At 30.6% G+C, this 26,089-nt stretch overlaps 4 protein-coding genes across 5 annotated transcripts; 2 read left to right on the forward strand and 2 right to left on the reverse strand.

The window, feature by feature from the left end:
• Window positions 1-2,112: 2,112 nt before the first annotated feature.
• Window positions 2,113-3,584, reverse strand: LOC17896077. Of its 2 annotated transcripts, none has more exons than XR_002835093.1 (4): window positions 3,282-3,576; window positions 3,056-3,207; window positions 2,755-2,949; window positions 2,113-2,472 (listed from the first exon to the last, which is right to left on the reverse strand). XR_002835093.1 is itself a non-coding variant. In XM_006301087.2 (4 exons), exons 1-3 carry the CDS (start codon window positions 3,469-3,471, stop codon window positions 2,776-2,778), a joined length of 426 nt encoding a protein of 141 aa, XP_006301149.1. In that variant the 5' UTR covers window positions 3,472-3,584; the 3' UTR covers window positions 2,113-2,472; window positions 2,755-2,775. The 2 variants fall into 2 exon arrangements, 1 of the variants encoding a protein (XP_006301149.1); XM_006301087.2 differs by having other exon boundaries at window positions 3,372-3,584.
• Window positions 3,585-5,340: 1,756 nt separating this feature from the next.
• LOC111832044 (basic blue protein-like) lies at window positions 5,341-6,034 on the forward strand. The gene is made up of 2 exons (XM_023788242.1): window positions 5,341-5,547; window positions 5,656-6,034. The coding sequence occupies exons 1-2, from the start codon at window positions 5,388-5,390 to the stop codon at window positions 5,892-5,894; spliced, it is 399 nt and encodes a 132-aa protein (XP_023644010.1). The 5' UTR covers window positions 5,341-5,387; the 3' UTR covers window positions 5,895-6,034.
• Window positions 6,035-6,886: 852 nt separating this feature from the next.
• Window positions 6,887-11,062, reverse strand: LOC17896120 (amino acid permease 1). The gene is made up of 6 exons (XM_006302132.2): window positions 10,619-11,062; window positions 9,028-9,121; window positions 8,712-8,926; window positions 8,384-8,526; window positions 7,594-7,821; window positions 6,887-7,502 (listed from the first exon to the last, which is right to left on the reverse strand). Exons 1-6 carry the CDS (start codon window positions 10,968-10,970, stop codon window positions 7,074-7,076), a joined length of 1,461 nt encoding a protein of 486 aa, XP_006302194.1. The 5' UTR covers window positions 10,971-11,062; the 3' UTR covers window positions 6,887-7,073.
• Window positions 11,063-20,754: 9,692 nt separating this feature from the next.
• LOC17894789 (protein FAM135B) lies at window positions 20,755-25,427 on the forward strand. Its single transcript, XM_023788250.1, has 15 exons — window positions 20,755-21,062; window positions 21,172-21,530; window positions 21,611-21,696; window positions 21,839-21,993; window positions 22,087-22,340; window positions 22,436-22,490; window positions 22,584-22,802; window positions 22,890-23,023; window positions 23,134-23,320; window positions 23,401-23,460; window positions 23,543-23,791; window positions 23,906-24,164; window positions 24,249-24,454; window positions 24,536-24,586; window positions 24,888-25,427. The coding sequence occupies exons 2-15, from the start codon at window positions 21,358-21,360 to the stop codon at window positions 25,188-25,190; spliced, it is 2,391 nt and encodes a 796-aa protein (XP_023644018.1). The 5' UTR covers window positions 20,755-21,062; window positions 21,172-21,357; the 3' UTR covers window positions 25,191-25,427.
• The last annotated feature ends 662 nt before the right edge of the window (window positions 25,428-26,089 follow it).

Here is a 26,089-nt window from a genome sequence, read left to right on the forward strand (position 1 = left end):
ACCTTTTAAATATTTTGTAAAACCTTTTAAATACTTTTTAAAAACCTTATAAAAACCTTATAAAAACTTTATAAAAACCTTTTAAATACATTTTAAAACCTTATAACCCTTAAATAGTTTTTAAAACCTTTTAAACCTTACAAAATCTTTTAAATACTATGCAAAAAATACTTTTCAAAAACTTTTTAAAACCCTTATAAAACCCTTGTAAAATATTTATAAAAGCTTTGTAAGACCTTATGAATTTATCAATCATTGTATAAACTATAAACCCTTTTAAATACTTTTAGTCTTAAAAATTTAAGGTTTAAGAGGTCTATAAAGATTTTATATGGAATTTAAAAGGTTATAAACTGATTTTAAAACTTTTGAAAATGTTTTGTAAGGTTTTCATAAATAAAGCTTTTATAAGGTTTTTATAAGATTTTTAAAAAGTTTAAATACAAATTGGTTATTAGTGTCTGAATATTTTTCTTCTTTTGGGTAGGATTGATGCTTTTTTGAAGAGTGATCAAAGCCGAAGTACTAGTAGACCTCTCACAGCCTATAATGAAGGTGACATTGAAGAAATCAAGAAGGTGGCGAGCTCAAGTACTGTCTCGAATTTGGATCATTAGGCTTCTTGTATACTTGGATAAAATATGTAGGGAGAAGGTTGCTATTATTCTATCGGTCATTGTAATAGTTTCAAGTTATTTCTCGGAGAGGTGATAAATCTCATTATGTTTACAAAATAAGGACAAAAGAAGCAGTAGCACGTGAGGAATGAGAAGTGAACACTTGTGTATTCTTCTTTTTTCAGTTCTCTTGCAGTACATGAAAGATGAAAACACAAATGAGATAAAACGTTGTGTCACTGACTTTTCATTTGTATCTTCTTGACCCAAATTTATGGCTTGTATTTAAACAATTAAACCTTACACAGGTCGTTACGTTGGTGTGTCTTGACTACGTAATCTCAACATAATTTAGGACAAGGCAAGACTAAGACTCATGAAAAATCTTTTGTTTCGATTCCCTTCCATTTGATGATCGGTGGTTCAAATGTCAGTTTCTATTTTATGTCTATTTTAAAAGGGTTAACAAATATTTTAAGGAAAAGGTTTGATAATCCTTATAATAACTTTTTAGAGGGTTTTAAAAATATTTTACAAGGTTTAAGAGATTTTAAAACCTTTAAGAAACTTTTTAAATACCTTGTAAAATCTTTAGAACATTTTTATAAAGATTTTAATCTTTAAAACCGTATAAAATCTTTATAAAAGCCTTATAAAACTTATTAAATAGTTTTAAAACCTTAATGTATATTTAAACACCTTATAAAACCGTGAAAACATTTTAAATACTTTTTAAAACCTTATAAAAATCTAATAAAAGCTTTATAAAACCTTTAAAAGCCTTGTAAAAACTTTTTAATAGTTTTGAAAAACCTTATAAAATCCTTATAAAAACCTTATAAAAATCTTATAAAAACTATATAAAATATTTTTTAAAACATACCATTTTAAACCTTAATGTATATTTAAACACCTTATAAAACCGTGTAAAACCTTTTAAATACTTTGTAAAACCTTTTAAATACTTTTTAAAACCTTTAAAAAATCTAATAAAAGCTTTATAGAATCTTTAAAAGCCTTGCAAAACTTTTTAAATAGTTTTGAAAAACCTTATAAAAATCTTATAAAAACCTTATAAAAATCTTATAAAAACCTTATAAAAACCTTATAAAAACTATATAAAATCTTTATAAAAGCCTTATAAACCTTATAAAAGTCTTGTAAAAAAAATTAAATTGTTTTTGAAAGTTTATACTTAAACACCTTAAAAACCTTTTAAATACTTTTCAAAACCTTATTAAATCCTTGTAAAAACTTTTAAATAGTTTTTCAAAACCTTTTAAAACTCTTATAAAAAACATTTAAAAAGCTTATAAAGTGTTTTAAAAACTTTTTAAAAAACGTGTAAAATATCTTCCTAAAAGCTTGTATACTCCTTCCTTTGGTATATAATTTCCTGCCCTGCAATTAAAATTCTAAAAGACAAACTCTAGAGTTTAAAACAACAAAAACACAATCTCTTTCTACGTACAAGAGTCAAAAAAAAAAAAAAAAAAAAAAAAGCTTGTCGTGCCATTATATATGCAAAGATGTGACAATTATGTTTACAACTCTCAAGATATAGAAAGTCTCTTAACCTATAATCATATCTCAATTGCTGATCAGCCATCAATCTATTGTTTCAAATTCAGTTGCAGATTTACGAAAAGCTTTAAAGAAGAAGCTACATCGTAAAGTGCAGCAGAAGAATCTGAGAGAGTATGAGTCACTGCAATAAAGTCACAACATTTACAAGTCAAAGTCTCTTGGAGTGAAAGAGATTTTCAACATTGTGCATCTCTCCTCCATTGGCTATAGTCTCATGTGTTCCAACATCAAACTGAGATTCACCTGTCACCATAAATTTACATCTTCTCTGCAGAAAAAAAAAAAAATCCAAATTGAGAAATTGATGCCTAAGTGCCATTTAACACAACACCAAAAAACAAATGCACGAAGGAAAATAAACGAGTAGCTCAAAGCAAATCAATTTGTCATTTTTCAAGAGCTATAAACATTACAACTAATAAAATCATGAGACCAATTACTCGTAACAGATTTCAGATCTTCAGATCAATAACTCGATTCAGATTTCATCACTCTTAGACTTGGTGATGCAAAGAAACTTGATGCAAAGTTAACGAATTGAGCTACAAACCTGTTATGTTTGAGACTGGTATTAGCGAGTCCAGAAGCAAAGGCCATGACAGCTCCGAGAGAGAAGAGAGAGGAGAAAGGTGTTGTCTTTAATGGAAGCAAAGAGAGGGACTTGAAGAAAGCTAGAAGAATCCAAGCGACTATAGTGGATCAGTGTTAGAAAAATTGGAAAATTGAATCCAACTCTTCCCATCACCTGCAAAATGCAACCATACAATTAAATTACATGAACAAACAAAAGAAAAATAAAACTAAAAATGAAGAAGAAGAAGAATTTAGGATATAAAACGAGATGAAATTACTAGTTTATTGGCGAGGATGATTCCAACATCAACAATGAAATTGAAGGACATAGCAACAACAGGGCCACAAAATCTCTGTTGTTGCCGTTTAGCTTCTTCTGATGTTTTAAGCTCATTGTATAAAGAACTTCTGAGTTCCTCCAAAGCTCTTCCTGCAAATCGAAAGAAACGTAAAGGTGATTCATTTCATCAAACCAGCTGGTGATGAACATTAAATTCCACAAACCATTAACAATCCGAACAAAACCGATGAAGAACAGTGGCAATGTGGGAAGTCATAGTATGATCTTAGTAAAACCATAGGCAGATCTCTCACGTCGCCGTCGCGAGAGAGATGAGTCGCCGTCGAGATAGAGATGAGTCGGAGTCGGAGTCGGAGTCACCGTCACCGTCAGAGTCAGAGTTGCCGCCGCCATCGGAGTTGTAGTCGGAATCGGAGTCGGAGTCGAGAGAGATGAGGCGGTTTTCGGCGTCAGATGGGTGAAGAGAGATTTTTAGGTTAAAACAAATGAGGGCAGAATCGTCTTTTTGAATCAAAACAGGGGTAATTTTAAAAATGCTCCTCCAACTGGGGTATTTTTAAAAATGTGATCCTTAAAAGGGGTAGTTTTAAAATTGTCCCTTTTAGCTTTTAGTTTTTAATTTCTAAATAATTGGTTTATGGTTTGTTAAAAAAAAGTTTAAAAAAAATAACAAAAAATAAAATTAAAAAATGAAAGAAAATACACTTACATTGAAAGAAACCAATAAAAAGGGTTTTTAGTTTTTATTTGAAAATGAGTAAAATCTCAAAAAAGTAGATTCTCATTTTTTGAGGAAAACCAAATTTATAAAATCTTGAATGGCAACAAATTAGATTTTTAGAAAAACTAAAACCAAAATCTACCTAAAAACTAGCAAACATTCAAGGCTAAAATCTCTCAAAATCAGATTTTCCTAAATTTTAGGGACTCTACTTTTGCTAAAATGGCTAATTTATTTTGGTTTTTTTGGCCTTAGCATATTTTTGCTTTTGTGCTAAATTTACATATATGTACTATATTTTAAATTATGGTATATCGCTGGCAAATTTTTATTTTTAAATTTAAAATTTTCTGTTATGCTGCAATTTTTTTAAAAGTTATTAAAATTACCTAATATCTAACTTAATTAAATCACTATGATTCGACATATCTTATATTGGTGCTGCTAGAAAATATTATAATGAAGTTTTAGCTCGCTTTGAAGTATAAGGTCAAGCTTGTTCCTTCATACAATCCGTCACGCAACCCATCATATAACCCGTATATAAATATTATTTCTAAAACAAAAAAAATTGTAATAATTGCTTCTATATGTATTTTGCATAACAACTTATAATTAATTTCAAATCAAAAGTATATCTCATTCAATAAGACCGATGTGTGAGGAGAGACATTGCACTTAAAAAATTTAAATATTAAAATATTTTGAAACTTTTGAAATTTTTTAATTTGCTCAAATATAAACCAGATTAAACCGAATAAAGTTTTTCAATTTGGACGCTTGAGAAATCAAGTTGTCTGTTCATTCGTAGTTGAAAGTATATTAGTCATATTTATAGTGGTTCCGAACAATTATCTAAAATTTTCTATTGGTTATGGGATGTTGTACATACATTTTTAAAAAAAACTTTTGATTACGTAATATATGTCTGTTTAAAAAAACTCAAATTACAACATATGGGGGAAAAATACATTTTATTATATATATGTTTAATGTAATAAAATAAATTAAAAAATAAAATAAAATACCGTATAAAGATGAAAGGAGAGAAGGAAATTAGAAATTGTAAATGATATTGAATATTTATTGTTGTAAGAAAAGGTAATATAATGTTTTTCATTAATTATTTTACTAAGTACTCACTTTATTCCAAATTATAAGAGGTTTAAGCTAAAAGCACAAAAATTAATAAAAATTTAAAACAATAAATATCATTTAATAATTAACTAAAAATAAAATTCAACTAATCATAAAAAAGACTACAGAATTTAAAGAGTCAAAATACCAAAACAACATTAAATCCTATCTAGAAATTTGTAAAAAAATCTTATGAAATGATTCAAAAAAAATTTCCTTAAACCTCTTATAATTTGGAAGAGTATTAAATAGCATTGATGTAATAAATTTGGCTTATAGTATTTCTAAAAATCTAAAAAGAATCTTTCCAAAAAGTGATATCTACCAAAATATAACATTACCATAACGCCTATAAATGGCGTTTTGCAGAAATACATCTTCATCTCATCATCAAGCTTATCTTTTTTTTTTGGTGAAGTGATATTTTCTCCCTAGTTTAAAAAAAAAAAAAATGGCTAATGGGAAAAACAAGAACATGGTGTTACTTGTCACAACAGTTGCTTGCTTATTACTCAGCTCACAATTAGTTATGTCTTATCCTGCTTTTTTTCATGTCTCATGGGGTCTTGGTGTATCACTCAGCATAACCTTTAAGGCCGGTGATTATCTTGGTTAGTCTCTCTATTTATAAATGAATACTCACATCCATTTTTTTTTTCTCTAAATTATAAGAATTTTTATACATATATTTGAAAGTTTTGTTTCTTTTGGTTAAACAGTATTCACGTACGATAAGACAAAGGATAACGTGATCATGACTACTAAAAGAAGATTTGATACGTGCAATGTATTAGATACTTCACCAGAATCTAAAGGAGAATACAATGTATTAGATGTTTCACCAGCATATACAGGAGGATACGGTATAATCTCGCTCCCATTGGGCACAACTTATTTCATCTCTACTATGCCTGGACGATGTGCTCTTGGAGTGAAGCTAGCCATCAGGGCTATTTAATCATTTTAATATCTTACACCCCTTAAGGAGGAACAATTATAAATGTATTAAGTATGACATCAAATTTCCGAATAAATAAAAAGAAAATTAAACAAAAAATTTGATTTGATTATGATATATATATGGTATTTTGTGGAATAGTTACGAAATTGTGGTGCGGTTTTAATAGTATCGAAATATAGATATATTGTTATACGCGTGTTTTTGTAACTATTAGAATCGCATCGTACTTTGAGATTTCCGCGTTCATTCAAAGTAATTATATATGTTGTTTTTGTTGTTGTTAGTATATGAATAAGATTTAATTAAGAGAAACTAAATATAAATCTAATGACAAAAGCGATTATGTTACACTAACTAACCATATAATCTTGTGGCTATGATAATCTAATGTCTAAAGTGTAAAACCGACCAAACTCCCATCATTCACACGACTTTAATGCTCTCTCTCCTTCGCTAAAGTATCTACCAAACACACGGACTCCTAATGAAGATAGAATGTGAGAAAACTCGTATGGATTGTGTAGAAAACATAGCTAGTGATTTTAAGTGATTCGATATTAGAGAAATATTTTCAAGTCATTTTGCAAATGTTTATGGTTGTATCTTGAATTCTTGATATCAAAGTATATGTTAAAACACTTGATTGATATGTTACAATTTAAGGAGTCAGCAACTTGTTTTTCTTTGTTCTTTTGTCTTCTAGTATTACGGTGGTTACAACGCCACATTCACCACCCCTACAAATGTCAAGCTGGAAATGACATTTTGAGAAAGCCACTTGGCTATCACCTCTTGTCAAATGTCAACAAAATATCAAAAAACTTCAATGAAGTTGTCGGACAAAAATGTAGGCCTTAAGGCCACAACAATGCTATATAGGCTAGTAAGAAGTCCACAAACACATTAGTAACTGTTGATGGCCTACCAATATTAATCACTTTTTTTACTCTATGTAAATATGTGTATTGCTATGCTATAACCAAATTAAATTTGCAAGAGCTGTGACAGGCTCATATGTATTAGATTGAAAGCTGTAGATACAGAGAGATTGATGTAGTTTCATTAGAAATAAAGTATTTTCATTGGATTTAGACACCAAAATAGATTAACAAAAGAAAGACCAAACTACTACATATATTTTTTACTCTCTTGAGGACTCTCTCATGGTTAACAAACTCACTCATGGATGGTCCGGAAGGGCTTGTATGTCTTGACACTACTTATCAGTCCTGCGATGGATCCAGCCGCAGCTAAGAGTGAGACGATCAAGCAAACATAGCACATCATTTTTAGAGCGATCCATCTAGCAGAGTACTTCTTGATCTTGGTCTGTGCAATGTGCATCTCCACAGGGAAATAAACTGTTAAAGGCCAGAAGGAAGCTGCTCCGATAAGACCCAAAATCGCGTTGAAGAAAGGGAAGATCATAGCTACCACAGTGGTTAAAACCACATAAGCTGTCCTCCACACCAGTCTAAAGAAGCTGATGTTGAATTTTCCAAGTAATGGTACGTTTACTGAATATTCAGCATTGATGAACTTGTTGTCCGGATAGTTTTTTTTGCATTTTTTCTCAACAAACTGGAAGATGGGCTGCGCGAACACCTGAAAATGTTACGGTTCGGTTTTGTTAGCTAACCGATAGAAAGCGGTAATGAAAGCCTGATCTAGTCTTTTTTTTTTGGTTTTTGGTTACCTGATAGGCACCAATAAGGTGGGCAGCAATGCAAGCGTTTGCAAAGTCAATGAGCCAATAGGGCTCAAAAAATCCGAAATCCGTGAGGAAATCTCCAGGGGCATTGTTTCCAAATGCAGCATAGCCGAGGCATCCACATAAGATGTAGAAAAATGTGGTTGTTGATACTCCCACAAGACTTGCTCTTTTCATGGCTTTGTTCTCAGCTGGGCTAGATCTTAGTGTATCCTACAAAAAGCAAAAAAAACTTTCACAGTTTAGTGATACAATAATCCAATTTTACTTTTGGTTAACAAAGAGGTTTTGCGCCTAGGTCCATAACTAAGTTAGTCCCTTCCCCTTTGGCCATCTCCGGGAACTTGGGGACCTTCCCAGCTGATTCATACACATTAATCCAAATTTTCTCCACAAGAAACATATGATCTATGGACTATGATACGTTCTTAAACTATGAAAGCTACGATCATTAAGTGACAAAAATTATGAGTTGTAGTGTCAACTCAATAAGCTAACTCTGTTGATAAGAATATCATATATCATTGTTTGTTGTGGAGAAGAGATTGACAATATCTTTGAGTGTGACTCTTTGTCCTTAATAAGCACATGTTTACCTTTAAGCTAAAAGACATATTCTTTACTTTTTGACTCTTTTGGGTAAAGCAAAAAAAAAAAAAAGTGGTCCATAGGGAATCGATTGTCATTGTCAATAATCTCTAACCACAATTCAATAAGAGGTTCATATGTGAAGATAATAAGTCTCTAATTAATGAAATTGATGGAGATAACTTGCCTGAATCTCGATGAGAACAGTCGCGTAAGCATAGGCGAACGCGATGTCCCCAACCGCTTGGAACGATCTCCATATCTTCTGAGCTGCGGTTACATCAACTCCAACCGCTGTACCCGTCATACTCGTCTTACCCACTTTCCCACCTTTTCATATCGTAACATATATATATATATCAACCGTTAGTTTTGTAATAGTTCTTTATGACTCTTGACAGTAGATATATGGGTAGTGTGCAACCAAATCATGTGCAGATTGTTACAGCTATTGATACAACTTACTTTAAAAAAAAAACAATATGATAACTAAAACTATTAAATATTATATGTACCTGCGACGGTCGCAATGGCTAGACCAATTCCAATAGTTGCATAAGTGAAGGACATGACCGCAGCCATAATGGAAAGAAAAGAGAGCTTGTGAAAATTTGGGATCTGGCTAAGAATAACCTGAATGATCCCAAAGGCCGCCATATACGGATAATTCGATGCTGCGCAATCCGCATCGTGCCCTTTATCGTGGAAACAGTTCGCTTTCCCGACGGCTCTGTTTAAACAAGATATGAACCACATCAATATATTTTTTACTGCCTTTATGAATCTTGTCACACATAAAAACTTTAAATTCACATTGTGTAGTTGACTTACACCAAACTAATAGAAGCAGTGATGGTGTAACCAACAGTAATCCCAATCAGATTTCCATACTGTGCCACTCCACAGAGCTGCACTTTCCTACCACCTGTCATATTACAATAATTGCAAGAAATATTATTTTCCGAGTCTATTTTTTAATTTATTTATTACTTCTGTTTTATCTAACCTATTAATTAAATTTTTTTATGTTTCATAAAACAAACAACAAAACAGTCCACGGAACTATGTATAATATAAAACTACTCTATCAACATCCAAAACACCAACAATAATGCTAATACTACAAAAAAGACTCATTGCCTCATATGTCAAAATATTCTTTAATAATGTTATAAACAGTCCAAAATCTTAATTAGTAAATATACAATTTTGACAACCAAGCTAAAATATATTATTGATTGAATAAGATAAGTTTCTGCCAAATTAATTACTTCAACAACCATATAGCTTATAATTAGCAATTAAAATGGACGGTTACCAAAGTTTTAAATTCAGTCAAAATTCAAAAAACTTATATATTTCAAAAAGCAAATACAGTATATATAGCAATTTGTGGCAATAACTATAGTCCACACTTTTTAATGAGTTCAATTATTATCCACAGTTTTTTTTTCCTTGAAACCCAAAATTGCAGAGATTTAAAATATAACTGAGAAAAATCCCAAACTTCATTTACTACAAGAGGCACAAATCTCGAATTTCAATTGAACCAGACAGAACAATTTTTAATGATCAAAATAAAAACTCAGAAAAGGTATTGTTCCATAGATAAACCTTGTGAAAGTAATAACCAAGAATCATGAATTCAAGATTCGTTTCAATTTTTTTTTTTAATTATTGATTAAGCTAATAAACCTTCAAATTGATGCAAAACTAGTACTGTCGCTTTTGATCGACATCAGTATTTAAGAAAATGTTTAATTTTGCTTTTCGAAACTAAAATAATTCTTCCGACAAACGTCATCCTAAACTAAAATACTACACAAAGTACACAGTATCTAATCAAACAGAACCCATACCTTAAGAAAATAAACCTTTTCACAAAAATGAACATTTCCTAAAGAACCCTTTTCTGACAATTAAGAAAAAAGTGTAAAAGTGTGGATTTATAAGTAAAAAATCAAACTACAAGAAAACAAAAGATATAGAATCTTTCATGTCATGGTAATAAATTTACTGTTTTGTAAAAAAAAAAAATACAAACAAATTACAAGAATCCAAAAGACATAGAATCTTTTAAGTCATGGTAATAAATTTGGTGCAAGAAAGTCAAATTTCTTTTCTTTGTCAAAAAGTTTCTGTGTTTCACTTTCTGATATATGAAAAAACTGTCAAAATTTTCATATTTTGATATTAAAAAAATATATACAAGTTGGTGAAAAAAGTGAGATTTTTTTTTCATTTGTCCAATTTACCTAACAAGTAAAACTAAAAATTGAGTGAAAAAAAAAATAAAGAGAGAAACAATATTAAAGTTGGTGAAAATTTTGAGATTTTGTCTATTTTTAACATTTACTTTTTACAAGTAAAATTAACTATAGAGTTAAAAAAAAAAAAAAACAAGAAGAGAAAAGAAGCATACCGAGGTAAGCTCGAACAACTTCCATGTAAGTGTAATTCCTTTTACCGGTGACAGGATCCGGAGCACGGTAACAATCAGCAAGCATGGTCGAAGTGAAATAAGTGATGAACGAGAAGATAAGCAAAATCGTAGTCCCTGCGATCCAACCAAGCTGAGCTATTGCCCATGCCAAAGACAACACTCCTGACCCTATAACCGCTGTAATAATATGAGCACTAGCCGTAAGCCAAGTCCCCGTACGCTTCTCCCGACCGTCTTCATCGACGTTCTTTGTCGGGTCAGAGATGTTGTAACCATCGCCGGACTCCGCCGTGGAGTGGTTGCGTTCTTGATCTGTGTTGAAACTCTTCATAGTGAAAGAGAGAGAGAGAGACAAAGAGAGAGATGAGATGAGAAGAAGATAAAATAAATGTTTTGAGTGAGAGAGAGAGATGAGAGATGAGAGATGAGAGGATGAGTAAATGAAGAAGTCTAAGTATAGTCAACAGATTTGTGTGTTACATAATAACATTTATATAGACTTAATTGTATATGTATTATATAATGAAGTGTTTTTTTTTTTATATAGCATATATGCCAACGAGACGTATACGTAAAATACGTGTTCGATTTTCAACTTTTATGATATATTTTTTTGTTTTTTTTTGTGTATATATAAAATGTTTTAAATGATTTTTATTTAATATGGTGTTTTGGCTTGGGATGTGTAAAAATTGCTTTTGGACTAGACTTAGTAGTGACCACCTATGGGGGGACGATTTTAATATTCAGATTCTGTAATAATTGTTCTTTTTTCTCAATGTTAATTTTAGTGAATTAAAAAAAAGGTTTTTTATATTTTAGTTTAATAATAATAAGAGAATACTATATATTTTGATGATATAAAAAAAATCTACAAATATTATATTCTTTTTTTTTTTAAACTACAAAGATTTACTTCTAAGAACTTGTATATATATACTAATATATGATTTTCTGAATAAAAGTGATTTTGTCTTTTCCCATGTACATTATAATTTTCTTAAATTTTTAATTTCTAAACATATCTTAATAAACTAATTATACTGAAATAAAATTAAATTAAATTATAATTTTGTATAAATAAAAGCAGATTTTATCATTTAAACCATTTTTTTAATTTAGAAAAATGAGATATTTATATTTTAGGCACTAGATGCCACGGATGTTTGGGGTTCCATTTTTCTGATCAATGGAGCCAAAATAAAAATTTCTTAAAATCCGATGAATTCCAAACTTGGAGACATGAAAGCTCTATGGACGATTGAAGATGACAAATAAAAGTGAACCACCAACATAAATCATATATATGTATCCATATAGATTAGTTAACACTTTAATTTGATGTAATATAATTTCTTAATGAGGTACTCCTCTTTATGTTATTTGCTTTTGGATATCGAAGTTGCCACACTCATCATTGAGACATATATAGATCAAAATCAAAACATTTTAAAGAATATGTTTTCTTGTCAAGCCTAATCTTTGTATCTAGTTTTTACTTCACATATTAATAAAAGTTAGATATTTAAAAAGAAAAGAAAAAGGTAAAAAATCGATTGGATATTGAAACTATAATTAGGCCAAGACGGTTCAATAATCTTGATACCAAGTTTCATAAATCCATATCTGATGAAAATATGAATGGATTCATAGTTTATTTTGAAATTCCCATAATCATGTGCATAAAAGAATATTAATATAAATCATTCTAGAACTCTCTTTTTCTTTCATAACCTACTTTCTCATATAGTTAGGATTTAGTTTTGTATAAGTCTAGTAGGTCGAAAAGTTTGACATACACTTATAACTATATTTTTTTTCAACTAATGAAAATTTATCTTTAGAGCTAACAGATCTTTAATATATTCTTTTAGAGAGTGAAAAAAGTAATATGAATAATGCATTAAGTAGACAGTAGTTCATTTAATCAAAATATCAACCAATAAAAAATCTTAATGAAATTTCTTAGATAAACTATAAGCAAAAAAATCGAACCAACAATACACTATAGAAATAAACTCGAACCAACAATATACTATGGAACCAATAATACATTATGGAAACAAAAATTTGAATTAACAATACATAATAAAAATCAATTTATGTTTCTATAGTGTATTGTTGATTTGGATTTGTTTCCATAGAGTTATTTCTTGATCTTCAAATCTTGTGTTTTAAGTATTCTAACCAAAAATAAAATAAAACAAAACTTTTGAACTTGATGAAGAGTAAAAGTGTGTTGACCAAAAAAAAAAAACGGATGATAATAAAAGTGTAAACTTATGTGATGGCTATTTCCCTAAAAGATTACTTTATTAAAGGTTACTCATGCAACCACATATCAGGTCAAATATTGTAAATACACTTTGCCAGTAAAAATGTTTGACCGTTACATATTTATTATTTGTTTTCATGTTGCTTCTTTAGACACAAATGTTGATTGTAAAAAAAAGTAATACAAATTCTTTTTTCGAATTTCATCTCGATTAATTAGCAATCAATATAGTAGTTCAGTCTAACTAGTTTTTTCTTATATATATATATATATATATATATATAAACAAATAATTTCTCTAAATATCTTCCAAAATTTATTATTTAAAGAGAAACATTGTACTAAAACTTTAATAAAGAAGCCAATTGTGAGTTAACACAGTAGGAAGCTATAGTTAGAATCATTTAAATTGAAAAGAAGAAGATAATTTTTTTTAAAAAACAAATGATTATATCTAAATATCTCCCAATAAAAAAAACTTATCAAAGAGAAACATTGTACTAAAACTTTAGCAAACAAGCCAATTGTGAGTAAACGAATTAGGAAACCAATAATAAAAATCAATTAAATTAATAAGAAGAAAAAAAAGTACTAAGTTGAAATTTCATCTCTATAAATTAGCTAATCAATAATAGTTCGGTTTAAGTTTAACTAGGTCTTTCAATTACAACAAAAACAAAAAAAAATTATCTAAAATATCTGCCAAACAAACAAACAAAAACTTATTTAAAGGAAAACATTGTACTAAAACTTTAATAAAGAAGTCTATTGTGAGTAAACAAATTAAGAAACCAATAATTAGAACCATTTATAGTTTTCTCATTTTTTCACCTACCTCTAACCCGTTTGAAGAGACAAGTTGTTTCGATTCTTCAGTGAAACTATTTTTCAACGAATGAACAAATAAAAACCATTGAAATAGTAATTAACAAATGGCTGAAACAGTTTTGTTGGTCAAAGGCTGATTTAATTAGTTTTATAATGATTAACAAAAGACTTATATTATGTGAAAGCTTGACTTCTTTTGTCTACCGTTACGTATTAGGTATACTCACACATAATCACATGTTTTTGTCTTTTTAATTTCTTTAATAATTTCAAGATTTTTTAAAAAGAAAACTTTAAATGTCATTTACTGAATCTTTCAAACAAATGGCATGGAGAGACAGGTGCCTTCTGTAACGTCTCAGAATTTTGAGGTACTTTGCCTAAAAAATCAAAACTTGTGATGGTGAATCTTCACTTAACGCATGATAGTGAACACCAAAAAGCTGTTTTAGTTACATGCAAGATAATTAAGGCTAATTAATTTAATATAATTTGGATTATTTTATTTATAAAAAGTAATGGTCCAAGAAGAATGTTTTTTTTTTATATGATCTCTCTTGGACTCTTACGAGTTGCCTCGTATTTAAAAAGTCTTTGTGTTTGAAAAATTGTTCTGAAAGAAACACTTATACTAATATGTGTATGTTGACAATGTACACGGATGAGAGAACTAGCTGCTGTGAAGTATCCTCAATTGTAGTTTTTTATAGTTTTGTCTAAAAGAGTTTTAAAAAATGTGAATGATAAAGATTTTGGAAGCAAAGTGGAAAGTTCAACTTCAAAAAGAAGAGCTAATAAATCTGAAAATTTCATTGACTGGTTTTGATGTGATGTTCTTTTTTCTTAAATATGAATTCAGGTCACGGATTGAAAATTCTAAGCCATTGTGCAATCACACTATAAACCATCATAACTAGTTAGAACACCATACCTTATATATATATTCAATGATTTGTAACATTATAGTTTAAATTTCATCTAGCTATCCATCTTCATTTTGAAGAACTTGTTTAAACACTTGGTTTTGAAACCATATCAAGCTTTATGGGTTGGCATGGTCATGTTAGTTGTTCAAATCAAAGGAAGACAATAATTATTCCTAAAAAGCTTGAATAGTACTGATAGTGTCTCATCATACGAACATATATTGCTCCTTCAAGAGAAACATAGTGATTTACAATCAAGAAAAATCGAAGAGTAGAATTTGGTATTCAGATTATATTGATTTGATTAAACTTGTTACTGCTTATCTCTTCTGGTTTCTTTGGATCTTTCTCAACACATTTTAAAAGCTCCAACTAATTAGAATACAATCTCAATTAACATAGAGAAATATAATCTAGATTTAGCCTAATTATGAAAAGACATGATTTCGCAATTAAGCATGCAAATTGATTGGAGCACGAGCCTCTTGTTGATGTTCTTGGATCCTTGAGTCATCTCATCGCTCACATTTTGGTTCAAAACAACTATCAAGATTTTTAATTTTTATTTTCAAGATTAATAAGTGTCTAGCAATTCATAATATGTGTATATTCTTTTCAAGTGATCTTATCAGCTTATCATTTTCTTAATGCCTATCTTTTTCAATATCCCTATAACATTTATCTATAAAGGCTTCTTTAATTTAATTCTGAAATATATTTAACCTTTTTGACAAAAAATAATTAAGTATAGACACAAAATAAATAGATGTTAAAAGTATATATATATATACAAAAATGACGTGGTGCTCGAGACACTACAATGATACAATCAAACACAAAGCAGCTCTGTCATGCTAAGGACAACGACGACTTTAGAAAGTAAAAAAAAGAAATGCTATGAAAGAAGAACAGTACTCATTTGTCATTTTTAGATGTTTCATTAGGTCGGTAATAATAGTATATAACGTAAAAGTAATTAACTTCTTAAACCAGTATTTAATGCGGTTGATAACATCTTCTTCAAAAAGAAAAGATGCACTTAACACTTCCATTTAAAGGAGATAAGTGACCGACCTAAATTTATTAGTTACTCTTCTAAATTCTAATAACCTTATCAATTAGCTTGTTCTAGTCTAGATTATTCTCTATATAAATTACACCTTTATTCAAATTTTATACGCACATATATATATCTAAGAAAAGTATCACTGCATCGAATCTTTTCTATCTATAACTATTATTCTACAGTTTTTACACGTCTTCATTTAATGTTATCACTTATCACATTCTCTTAGTTTGGTACCTTTACAAAATACGCCATTCGAGAAATCCAAACTCAATACAGCCACTACGTACCTTGTGGCTTCTCACTTCGAATTTGATTAGGTTTCTTATAGCACTTGGTAACATAAACATCAAATAACTCAACTCATACATAACAACATTTCTATTTAATATATATTTTGTTTAGTTTTAGTTTGTACATACTCTAGAACAAAGTATTTTATATGAACTTTTTCATAACATCATTTAAACCGACAAAGTTTTATACTACTTAAAAAGTCGTTACCAATTAAGCTATTAGACCATCATTATTGAAAGTCTTTTAAGCAAATCTTAGATATTTAAAAACTGACAATCTTAACTTAAGATTTGCTTAAAAACCTTCAATAATGATATTCTTAACATTTAATCTCGTATATACTATTTATATATAAAATAAATCGTGTTAAAAAGCATCTAAAAGTGTTATAACATGTTACTAGGTCAAAAGATGTTACATTGGCTTATGCTAAACTCATCATAAAGTTAATATTCACCACCAACGAAAATATAAAAACACAAAGAGTAATTTTAGGTTATTAAATGATAATAAGATCCCATAAAGAAGTTGAATACTTTGCATCATTACCAAAAATATTTGTCGTTTATCAACTGTAACAACACGTCTTCCTAAATCTAATATTTTTCAAACTGTAGTTTGTGATGACGTTTTTGTTTTGTTCTAAAACGTGGTTGTGGTTATCTCGAGACAAGAAAAAAAAATCATTAATAGATCTCTGAATCATGGACACAATTCGAGAAGATAAATTCTAGGTTGCTAGGTATAGTATAAGAGATATCAAAATCTGACGTTGCACCATATTTACCAGAAAAGATTTATAGCGATACCAGTAAAGTGGCTTTGGCAATGGCATTGCAAAAATTGGCAAAGTAATTGACAAAACGATTTTTCATTCTTTTTACTTTATTAGTGCATTGTCTATTTCACTAGGTTGCTATATTATACTATTATACGTGGGAGGTTCATATAATTTATACAAATTTTACGATATGATATCATTTTATTATATTCAAAGACACGTGAAAGAGTTTGGCCAATAAAGTCTGAAAGACCCTACGAGAATAAAATTCCAAATTATCAACTTATACAATGATTTCGAGTATGGAAAAAAAGAAACTTTGAATTTTCTATATGCCAAATATTTTTTTGGAGAGAATCAAAATTTTCATAGTCCACATCCAAATATAGTTTTTTTTTAAATTCGCATTAATATAGCTTTTTCTTTTATATAAATGTATTTAGAAATACATAAATAAAATTGAGGGAAAAAAGAAATACATAAATAAAATTAATTTTATTAAATCACTTAATTTAGTATTAATTTCCAAACGAAATATTTTTTTGGTTCGAATCACTTTGGTCGCGTTTTAAGTTTAAAAAGTATCTTAACACATATTCGGACGTAAAGTTTTGTGAAATTAATTTTAGTCGTAGAAAGTTTTTGGAATACTACAAGAAAAAAATAATTAAGAAAAATGAAAACTAAATAAAGTTAAATTTGATTTTGATTAAAATAAGCTGTTATGTAATGTGAGACAACTAATTCTGAAAAAAATGGACGGTGCATATCGTTAAGTAACTTTAGTGCCGACTTCTTGGAAAGTCTTTTTTTTTTTTTTTAAAGTAAAACAGTAATAATCATAAGATAATAAAATAAAACTTTAGATAATAAAATTGGATTTACAAAATATCAAAAAAGTAGTTCTTGGATTCCCAATTGAGGTCATATCACCAGATTTTCTGAACGATCACTCGGACCCGATCGATGGATGGAGTAGTTCAAACACGACTAACACATAGTACTTTAGTTCATGTTATTTTAGTCTTTGATATTGATTGATTTAATGATTTGTTTCATTTATTTCAAATGATTTATGAAATTAATTTCTGAAAAGTTTCAGTGTCGTTGACAAACAATGTTCAAACTGTTTGGTTGACTAACAAAATTAAAATTCAAAAGTGATGAAGATAAAATATTATGAATGAAAATGTTAGGATAATATTTTATTTAACATTTTATTTTGTTATTTTAATAAAATATGTGCGAGGTGGATCCAACAATCCGTAAACCGGAGAATTGTACAACAGACAATCGCCACAAAAAAAAAAAGTTTTTTTATTGAATTCATGATAGACCGATAAAACTAATACAAAAAAGGTTTTCTTAGGTCGCCGATTTTAAGAGTTTTAAGTAGTAAAAACGCGTTAAAATATTGAATGTTTTTCTTCTTCTTTTATATTCCAAGCTCCTCTTTTGTTATGCTATTTTTTCTTTCTTGAATGCGGAAATCTTTCATGAAATTAGGATTCGTTAGTTCAATTTGGATTAACCGAACGGTGTTAATCCACCTTCCTAAAATGCATACTATATCATAGTGTATGAATGTTAATATCCTGTATATATATCTTTTCCATTCAGCGAAAACTTGTCATGAAATTAAGATTTGTTAGTTCAATTCGGGTTAACCGAATGGTGTTAAACACCCTCCTAAAAAATACATAATATATTATAGTGTATGAATGTTAATGTCCAGAATATATATATTTTGTACTACAAAATTTACATTAAGTGGAAACGATATGTTTCTATGGTCACACAACATAACATGTGAATATTTTTAATTAAAATATCCCATTATTTTTTAGAATATCCATTTATTATATATATATATATATGATGTTCATAGAATATAGATAAGAAGAACCTCCTCTATTGTGCTTTATAAAATGTAATGTTGGAGTAGCATGGTCTAAAATGAAACTACTTAGTGGAGCTTTTTTGAGTGCTCTATGATCACATGGGTAAGGTTTTGATGCATGATTTACAATTATGTTAGGTTTGGTTGCATGATTTACAATTATGTTGTAAGATCCAAACATATATAGAGCCACTTCAATTTTTTTTGGCACAGCTTCGCTAAACTTAAGTTAAGAACATAGTTCCCGACCACTCTTTTATAAAGTAATTAAGATGAGGATGTTCTCTCAAAGCCTTTTCGCATAAAGCTGGTAGTGTTCATCATCAACTCCAAACTTGAGATAGCTGTTGCTAATAATAAAAGAAGAATTATAGAATTTGTAAGTGTACTAGAAAATGTAAAATAAAATAAAGATTTTGAAGGAATTATCACTTGGAATAAAAAGTGTTCATTTTATTGATATTTTCAACAAATATCCTTTTCACAGTAAATTAGGAGGAATAGTTTTATATAGTTTATAAGGTACTTCTATATAATAACTACTACTAGGAAATTCGATACAAATATTTTAAAATGTTTTAAATCGTTTTTATAAGTTTTTTAAGGTTTTTAAAAGGGTTTATAAGGTTTTTTATAAGGTTTTTATAATTTATTTTTACGCTATTTATGAAACGTATATAAAGTTTTATACACATATAAAAGTAATTTGTGTATATATTTATAAGGTTACACACATATTTGGATAAATTTCAACATTTTTAGTGGGTTTTTTTTATAAAGTTTGAAAAGAGTGTATTTTTAAAAAGAGGTATATGAAAAGGGGTATTTTTAAAATTCCCCCAATAATTATTTGTCTCCATCAAATTACCAAATGATTTCTTAAGTTCTCACTTTTTAGGAGCTTCATGTATAATTAAATCTTATGAACTGAATACACATTCATATCTAGTAAATTAACAAAATGACAAAATAAGCAAAGAATCCTAATGGAATATTTAGATTTTACGTTTGAAAAGAACAATAAGACTTTATCTTGCTAAACAAACTTGATAAGAAATAGATATGAAGATGCCACTCGTGATGCTAACCATCTTCTCCATTTCGCTTTACAAAAAAGATAGGCCTCTTTCTAATACTTTGTTCTTCAATTGTGAAGGAATCTACAATGGTCCATATACTCCATATACAATTATATCCATATAATACTACATACATATCGAGTCCATACAATTCTCTTTTCGGATAAAACAGAATTTTGAACATCAAAAACATACATCCTCTAATCTTTTGGTCTTTTGAAGATGCCTTAGCTTTGAACATATTTTAGTATCAAAGGAAGATAATATACTCAACAACGCCGATATACCAATATAAAAAGTTTTTAAAACTCTTAATACCAACATTTTTCGATTTTTTTTTTTTTTTAAAATAATCAAAGAGGTTTTGGGCCTAAACCCATACATCCCTTCAAACCCGAAACCAGAGTATATTATATGGTTTCGTCCCAAGCACTACTCGAACCGGCTATCTAAGCTTTCGATTTCATTAAGTTTTTTCTTTTTGTTTCGTTCCAATAACATGCAATATATGAGTTTAATCTAGGGTTGTAACAAAGTAACTAACACAATCCATTAAACTAAACGTTATACTGTGTATTGTTGAATCGTATAAACTAAAGAAATAATGCATTAGATTGGGAGTATGATGTGATACTTCTCATAGAAATATAATCGTTTTTCCTATAAAATTATAGTACAATTTGGGGTACGATGTGATATTTCTCGTAGAAATACAATGTGATAGTTCTCGTACCGTTTGACCCAATGGGCATAAGATAGAGGCCCATTAAATATAACCAAAGGCCCAAAACCAACTACGATGTGACAATTTGACCCAATGGGCATAAGATAGAGGCTCAGTAAATATAAGCAAAGGCCCAAAACCGACTAGTCAAGTTACCCGAAAACTGGCGGGTCTGGATCTTTTACCGTACGAATCGAAAAACAAGACAACGCTTGGATCAAACATGGTCTCTCTCTCTCTCTCTCTCGTATGAACATTCGTCCTTAATTACTCTACAACAAAAATTTAATCAAATCCGAATAAAGTTTTCATTTTTATAAAAGTTATTTAAAAAGTTCCCCTCGAATTGCTCGACAACATTTTTATTCTTGTACCAATCACAATTTGTATCTTCCCCAGATCCTCTTCTCCTCTGTTCTTTCCTTCCACATTGTTATCTTCACTGTTTGTCTCATTGTTCCCTATTCCCAAAAGCTGAGACCTAAACAAATCTGGGTTCTTTTTTTTTGCGTAAACGCGTCAGATCTTGATCTAAGAGACCTTACAGGTTCTGTTCTGCTCTGTGATTGATTCATTACATCTCCATTGATCATTCAAATGATGGGTCTTGTTAAAGTTTCTGTTTTTATATAATATGCTTATTGCTTTATCTGCAGGTGTTTGTTAAGTGTTATGGTTCACCTATACTGGAAGGGTTAAAGGATCTTATCATGCAGAGAGGGATATGAGATTGATTGCTAAGAGTTGATTAGTACTTTAGTTCAGGATTAGTATTTATTGTCCTGAAGAGAAACAAAGTCAAAAGATTTTACAAAGTGATGTGATTTTATTTGGTTTTACATATGTTACGCCGTCTTAGATGGTTAATTGGATTGAGTAAAAGAAGTAGGCAAGCAAAGACTCTTGATGCTAAACCTTACATAGCAAAGGTTAAGCCAGTACTGATGGTTGACACGGTTCAAGAGATTGCGATTTATATCCATAGGTTTCATAACCTTGATCTTTTCCAGCAAGGGTATGGAACTTGACCAAAGCTGAAGTTTCTACTTCAACATTGTTTTAGAAAAATGTTTCTGATCATTTTAATTTTTTCAGATGGTATCAAGTAAAAATCACCATGAGATGGGAGGATGGTGATAACGTAACTCGTGGTATTCCTTCACGAGTCGTTCAGTATGAAGGTAAACATAAAGCTTTCTTGTGGATAAGTTCATGTTCTTTGTTGTTATGCCTGTGTGATTATGTCTGAGATCATTATTTAGTATGGTTAGAGAATTTATTTTGAGTAGAAAAGGATATTGAGGATTGTCTTTTTTGTTACAGCTCCTGATTCTGGTTCTAATGACTCATATGGAGTGTGGAGGATAGTTGATAATGATAATAGTTTCTTAACACAGCCCTTTCGTATCAAATACGCAAGGCAGGATATTCGTCTGTGTATGATGATTTCATTTACTCTGCCACTGGAAAGATATGAGGTAGCAATAATTACGAACGGGCAGCACTGAATGATAACCGTCTGGGTGTGGATATTGTGTTTTTAAAGTTGTGAAATGATTGTGGGTATGCAGGGGTCAGCTACATCTGCTGCTATATTGAAGTTTGAGCTTATGTATGCTCCGTGTATGGATAATACACCAGGGAAGCATTTAGATGCGTCTCCTGTTGCAGTTCATGAGTTCCGTATTCCTCCAAAAGCTCTTACAGGCTTGCATTCATACTGTCCAGTGCATTTTGATACACTTCATGCGGTTCTTGTTGATGTTAGTGTCCACATTAGTGTATTGAAATCTGCTGCTTATAAAAGACCTGCAAATCTATCAAGGTTAGTCTAAAAAATGTTTCAGTTCGACATAATTTACTTTATTGTTTGCTTAAGTTCATGTCAATTTAGTTGATATGTCAAAGTGTTTGATGCAGTGGCGTAAGTACCAGTAAAAATGTCGGTGGCAGCACTGCTCAATCTTTCAAGAAAGTATGTGCTTGTGTTTCAGTGGTTTAATATTTTGCATGTGTATAGATTTAGAAAATGTCTTATTGATTAGTTTCCAACTTTTCTATCCACTAGGCACTTGGTCTGCTTGCTTCTGCTGACAAGAAATTGGTGTCATTTGTTAAAGCATTACTTGGAGCTCGTGAAATTTTACTCGAGGAAATGCAAAGACTTAGCAAGGCAGTTGGTCAACCAATAGACTTGTCTGACTTTGTTTCTAATATGAACAATGTTCCGTTATCTAACTCAACAGTTGATGGTTCAGGACAAGGCAAGGAACAAAACAGTCTTGAGGTTCTTACTTTATTTTGATGCTGATTAGTTTTTATGGATTTTTCTGTTTAATAGTCTTCTGCTTATTTCTTCATTCTTTTGGAACAGAAGTTGAATATCACATTTGATTTAGGCAGTGATGAGTGGCTTCATGAATTACCAAAGGATCATCTATCCCGTCTATTCCACTTACTAGGCACCCAGCTGCATTATCTTTGGACCACGTTTCTAGGATTTCACCGGTAATTCCTTTTGAACTTCAGTGATATTTTTAAGTTGTATGTCAATATCGTCTGTTAAGCAATCTGAGAAGATCAATATACTAGGCATTTATCTCATGTGGCCTTTTTAGGGATAATCACACAAAAATACTGGAATATCTTCGTGATATCTGGACTAAAGATCGAAGAGCTGAATGGTCAATATGGATGGTGTATTCTAAGGTTGAAATGCCTCATCATTTTATAAATAGTGGAATGACTGATATCTTAAACCAGAGTGCCCATAAAAGAGCCTCAACCGTGTTGAAGTTGAATGAAGTGAGTTTGGTTTTATGTCTCTATTTGCCAAATTTTGTTAAAACACAAGCCTGGCTCATCTGATTTTTGCTCTGATGCAGCCTGCACAAGTTGCAGCTACCCGCGCTGAACTTCACCGTCGAAGTATTGCACAGATGCGGGTTCGTTCTTATCTGTTTGGTTTAGTTCCCTCTTTAATCTATAAACCCTTCTTTTATTTTTTCAATACAATTGTGGCTGCAGATTAACAACCGTTCAATACAAGACATGCATATACTTGGAGATCCTATGCGGGTTCCAATTGTTATAATTGAACGTGTATTGAATGCACCAAGGCGCACTTTAAGTGATAATTCGTATTTGAGACATGTGGATCTGCTGGATTCTAACTTACTTAACGGGCACAATGACGAAGCGGATAAAACAAAAGCTACTAACTCCCAGCAAAATGCCCGTGAACTAAAAATTGTTGTCTTTGTTCATGGTTTTCAGGCAAGTATCTTCTTGAAATTCACTGAACTATAGTAGCAATTTCTTAGCTACATTCTTTCCTTTTCGATCTGTTTTAACTATCTTGACAGAAATTTTTAATATTTGCTACCATAGGGGCATCACTTGGACTTAAGGCTTGTTCGGAATCAGTGGCTTCTGATAGATCCGAAGATAGAGTTTCTTATGTCCGAGGCAAATGAGGATAAAACACATGGTGATTTCAGGGAAATGGGACAGAGGCTCGCGCAAGAAGTTGTTTCTTTCCTTAAGAGGAAAAAAGATAGATATTCAAGACAGGGGCATTTGAAAGGAATCAAATTGAGTTTTGTTGGTCATTCCATTGGTAATGTCATCATTAGAACAGCAATTGCCGGTAATATTCTTTAAAAATCTGGTAAATATCAAATGACTCTTAGTTATGTTTTGGTGTTTATGCCATATATTTTGTTTGTTTCAGATAGTTTAATGGAACCATACAGGAAGTTTCTACACACGTACCTATCACTTTCGGGACCGCACTTGGGTTATCTGTACAGTACAAACTCCTTGTTTAATTCCGGGCTTTGGCTCCTGAAAAAGTTAAAGAGTACACAAGTTATTCACCAGCTTACACTCACCGATGATCCTGATATCCGGCATACTTTCTTTTACAAACTATGCAAGGTTAGAGAAATAACTCACAATGGTTTTCGCAGATATATATCTTTGCTGTCGTGTTCTAAACTTTGGGTTGAATTCTTTCAGCAAAAGACGTTGGAAAACTTCAAAAATATAATTCTCCTCTCGTCGCCTCAGGTACGCTTCGCAGTTTAAAACTTGATTGTGTGAAGCAGTATGAGCCTTGTGATTATGGGGAAACTGATAGTTTTCTTCTCCCGTGGTTAGCTTTATAGTACAGAAACCGGAAAACCGCCTAAACTAAACTGTAAACGGGACTGCCCACATTTACGGTTTATATTGGGATGTTAAGTTTACAATAAGTAATATATCGTCAAAATTGATCAGATTAGGCCATTGGAATAGCTTTTGTTTCTAGAAATTGATCAGATTAGGTGACAAAAAATCTCAACAATACTGTAACTGTTATGTAATGCAGGATGGTTATGTTCCATATCACTCGGCAAGAATCGAATCATGCCAGCCAGCTTCTTTCGACAGCTCGAAAAGGGGAATAGCCTTCTTGGAAATGCTGAACAATTGTTTGGACCAAATACGTGGACCGGTCCCTGAGGCACCACATCTGCAACGGGTGTTCATGCGCTGCGACGTCAACTTTGATACAACCGTGTATGGCCGTAACCTGAACTCATTCATTGGACGTGCTGCTCACATAGAGTTTTTGGAGTCTGATATCTTTGCAAGATTCATAATGTGGTCATTTCAGAATCTGTTCCACTGAAGAAATTTTGGGATTTAAAGGGAGATATGAAACTGTTGTATATTAGCTATATAGATAGTTTTGTCTAAAATTGTTTCTGAAAGAAAAGTTAGTTGTTCTTAGAAACGAAGATATTAGAGAGTAGTGGCATATCTTATTAATTCATTTATCCAGGATTATAGTCACATTAAAGCATTTGGTTTCTTGTGTTATGCATCCATTTCATAGAAAAACACAATCATAGCTTTTCAAACTTGATATATCATCCTCATTAGTGGATGAACATTGAGTATAAGATGGTGCATTTAGAGATGAAGATAACTTTCTTCTTTTCAAACTAATTTGGTAATTTTGTTTTCTAATTGCATTCAAATCGCTTTGTCATTCGAAAATATGATGTAATCACATTGCACTCGAATCACATCTCCATTCATAATTCTAACTAATCGCATCGCTCCCTAATTACATCGCTCCCACGCTCAAATCGTAATCGCACCCAAATCGAATTTGCCATTCGAGGCTTTAATAGGTTGATTGATTTTTATGGATCACTTACCTTTATACACCTAACCACCTATTGCTATTTCTCCTCCCACACCAACATTGTTTCTGTATACTCTCTTATCAACATTGTATCAATAACTACACAAAGGTGAACCACATAAAACAATTAATCATCTTATATCATTTTCCTTACTAGTTCACTAGATTTGGGTCCATTGTAGCTATTGTTTTACCGTTCGTCTTTTGTCTTTACCAAAATCCCACAAAAAGTTATGTCTATTTTAAGATAGGGATCGAGCTGCCTACGAAACTCTTGGGCCATCTTTTGTATAGGTTCTTAGGTCTATCATCATCATTTTAAGGTTCTGTGCATCAATTATTTAGGTTTTGTTTGCTTTGATTCAACGATTCTTTTT

Source organism: Capsella rubella, unplaced genomic scaffold (genome assembly GCF_000375325.1).
Source record: "Capsella rubella cultivar Monte Gargano unplaced genomic scaffold, Caprub1_0 scaffold_2, whole genome shotgun sequence".
NCBI lineage: Eukaryota > Viridiplantae > Streptophyta > Magnoliopsida > Brassicales > Brassicaceae > Capsella > Capsella rubella.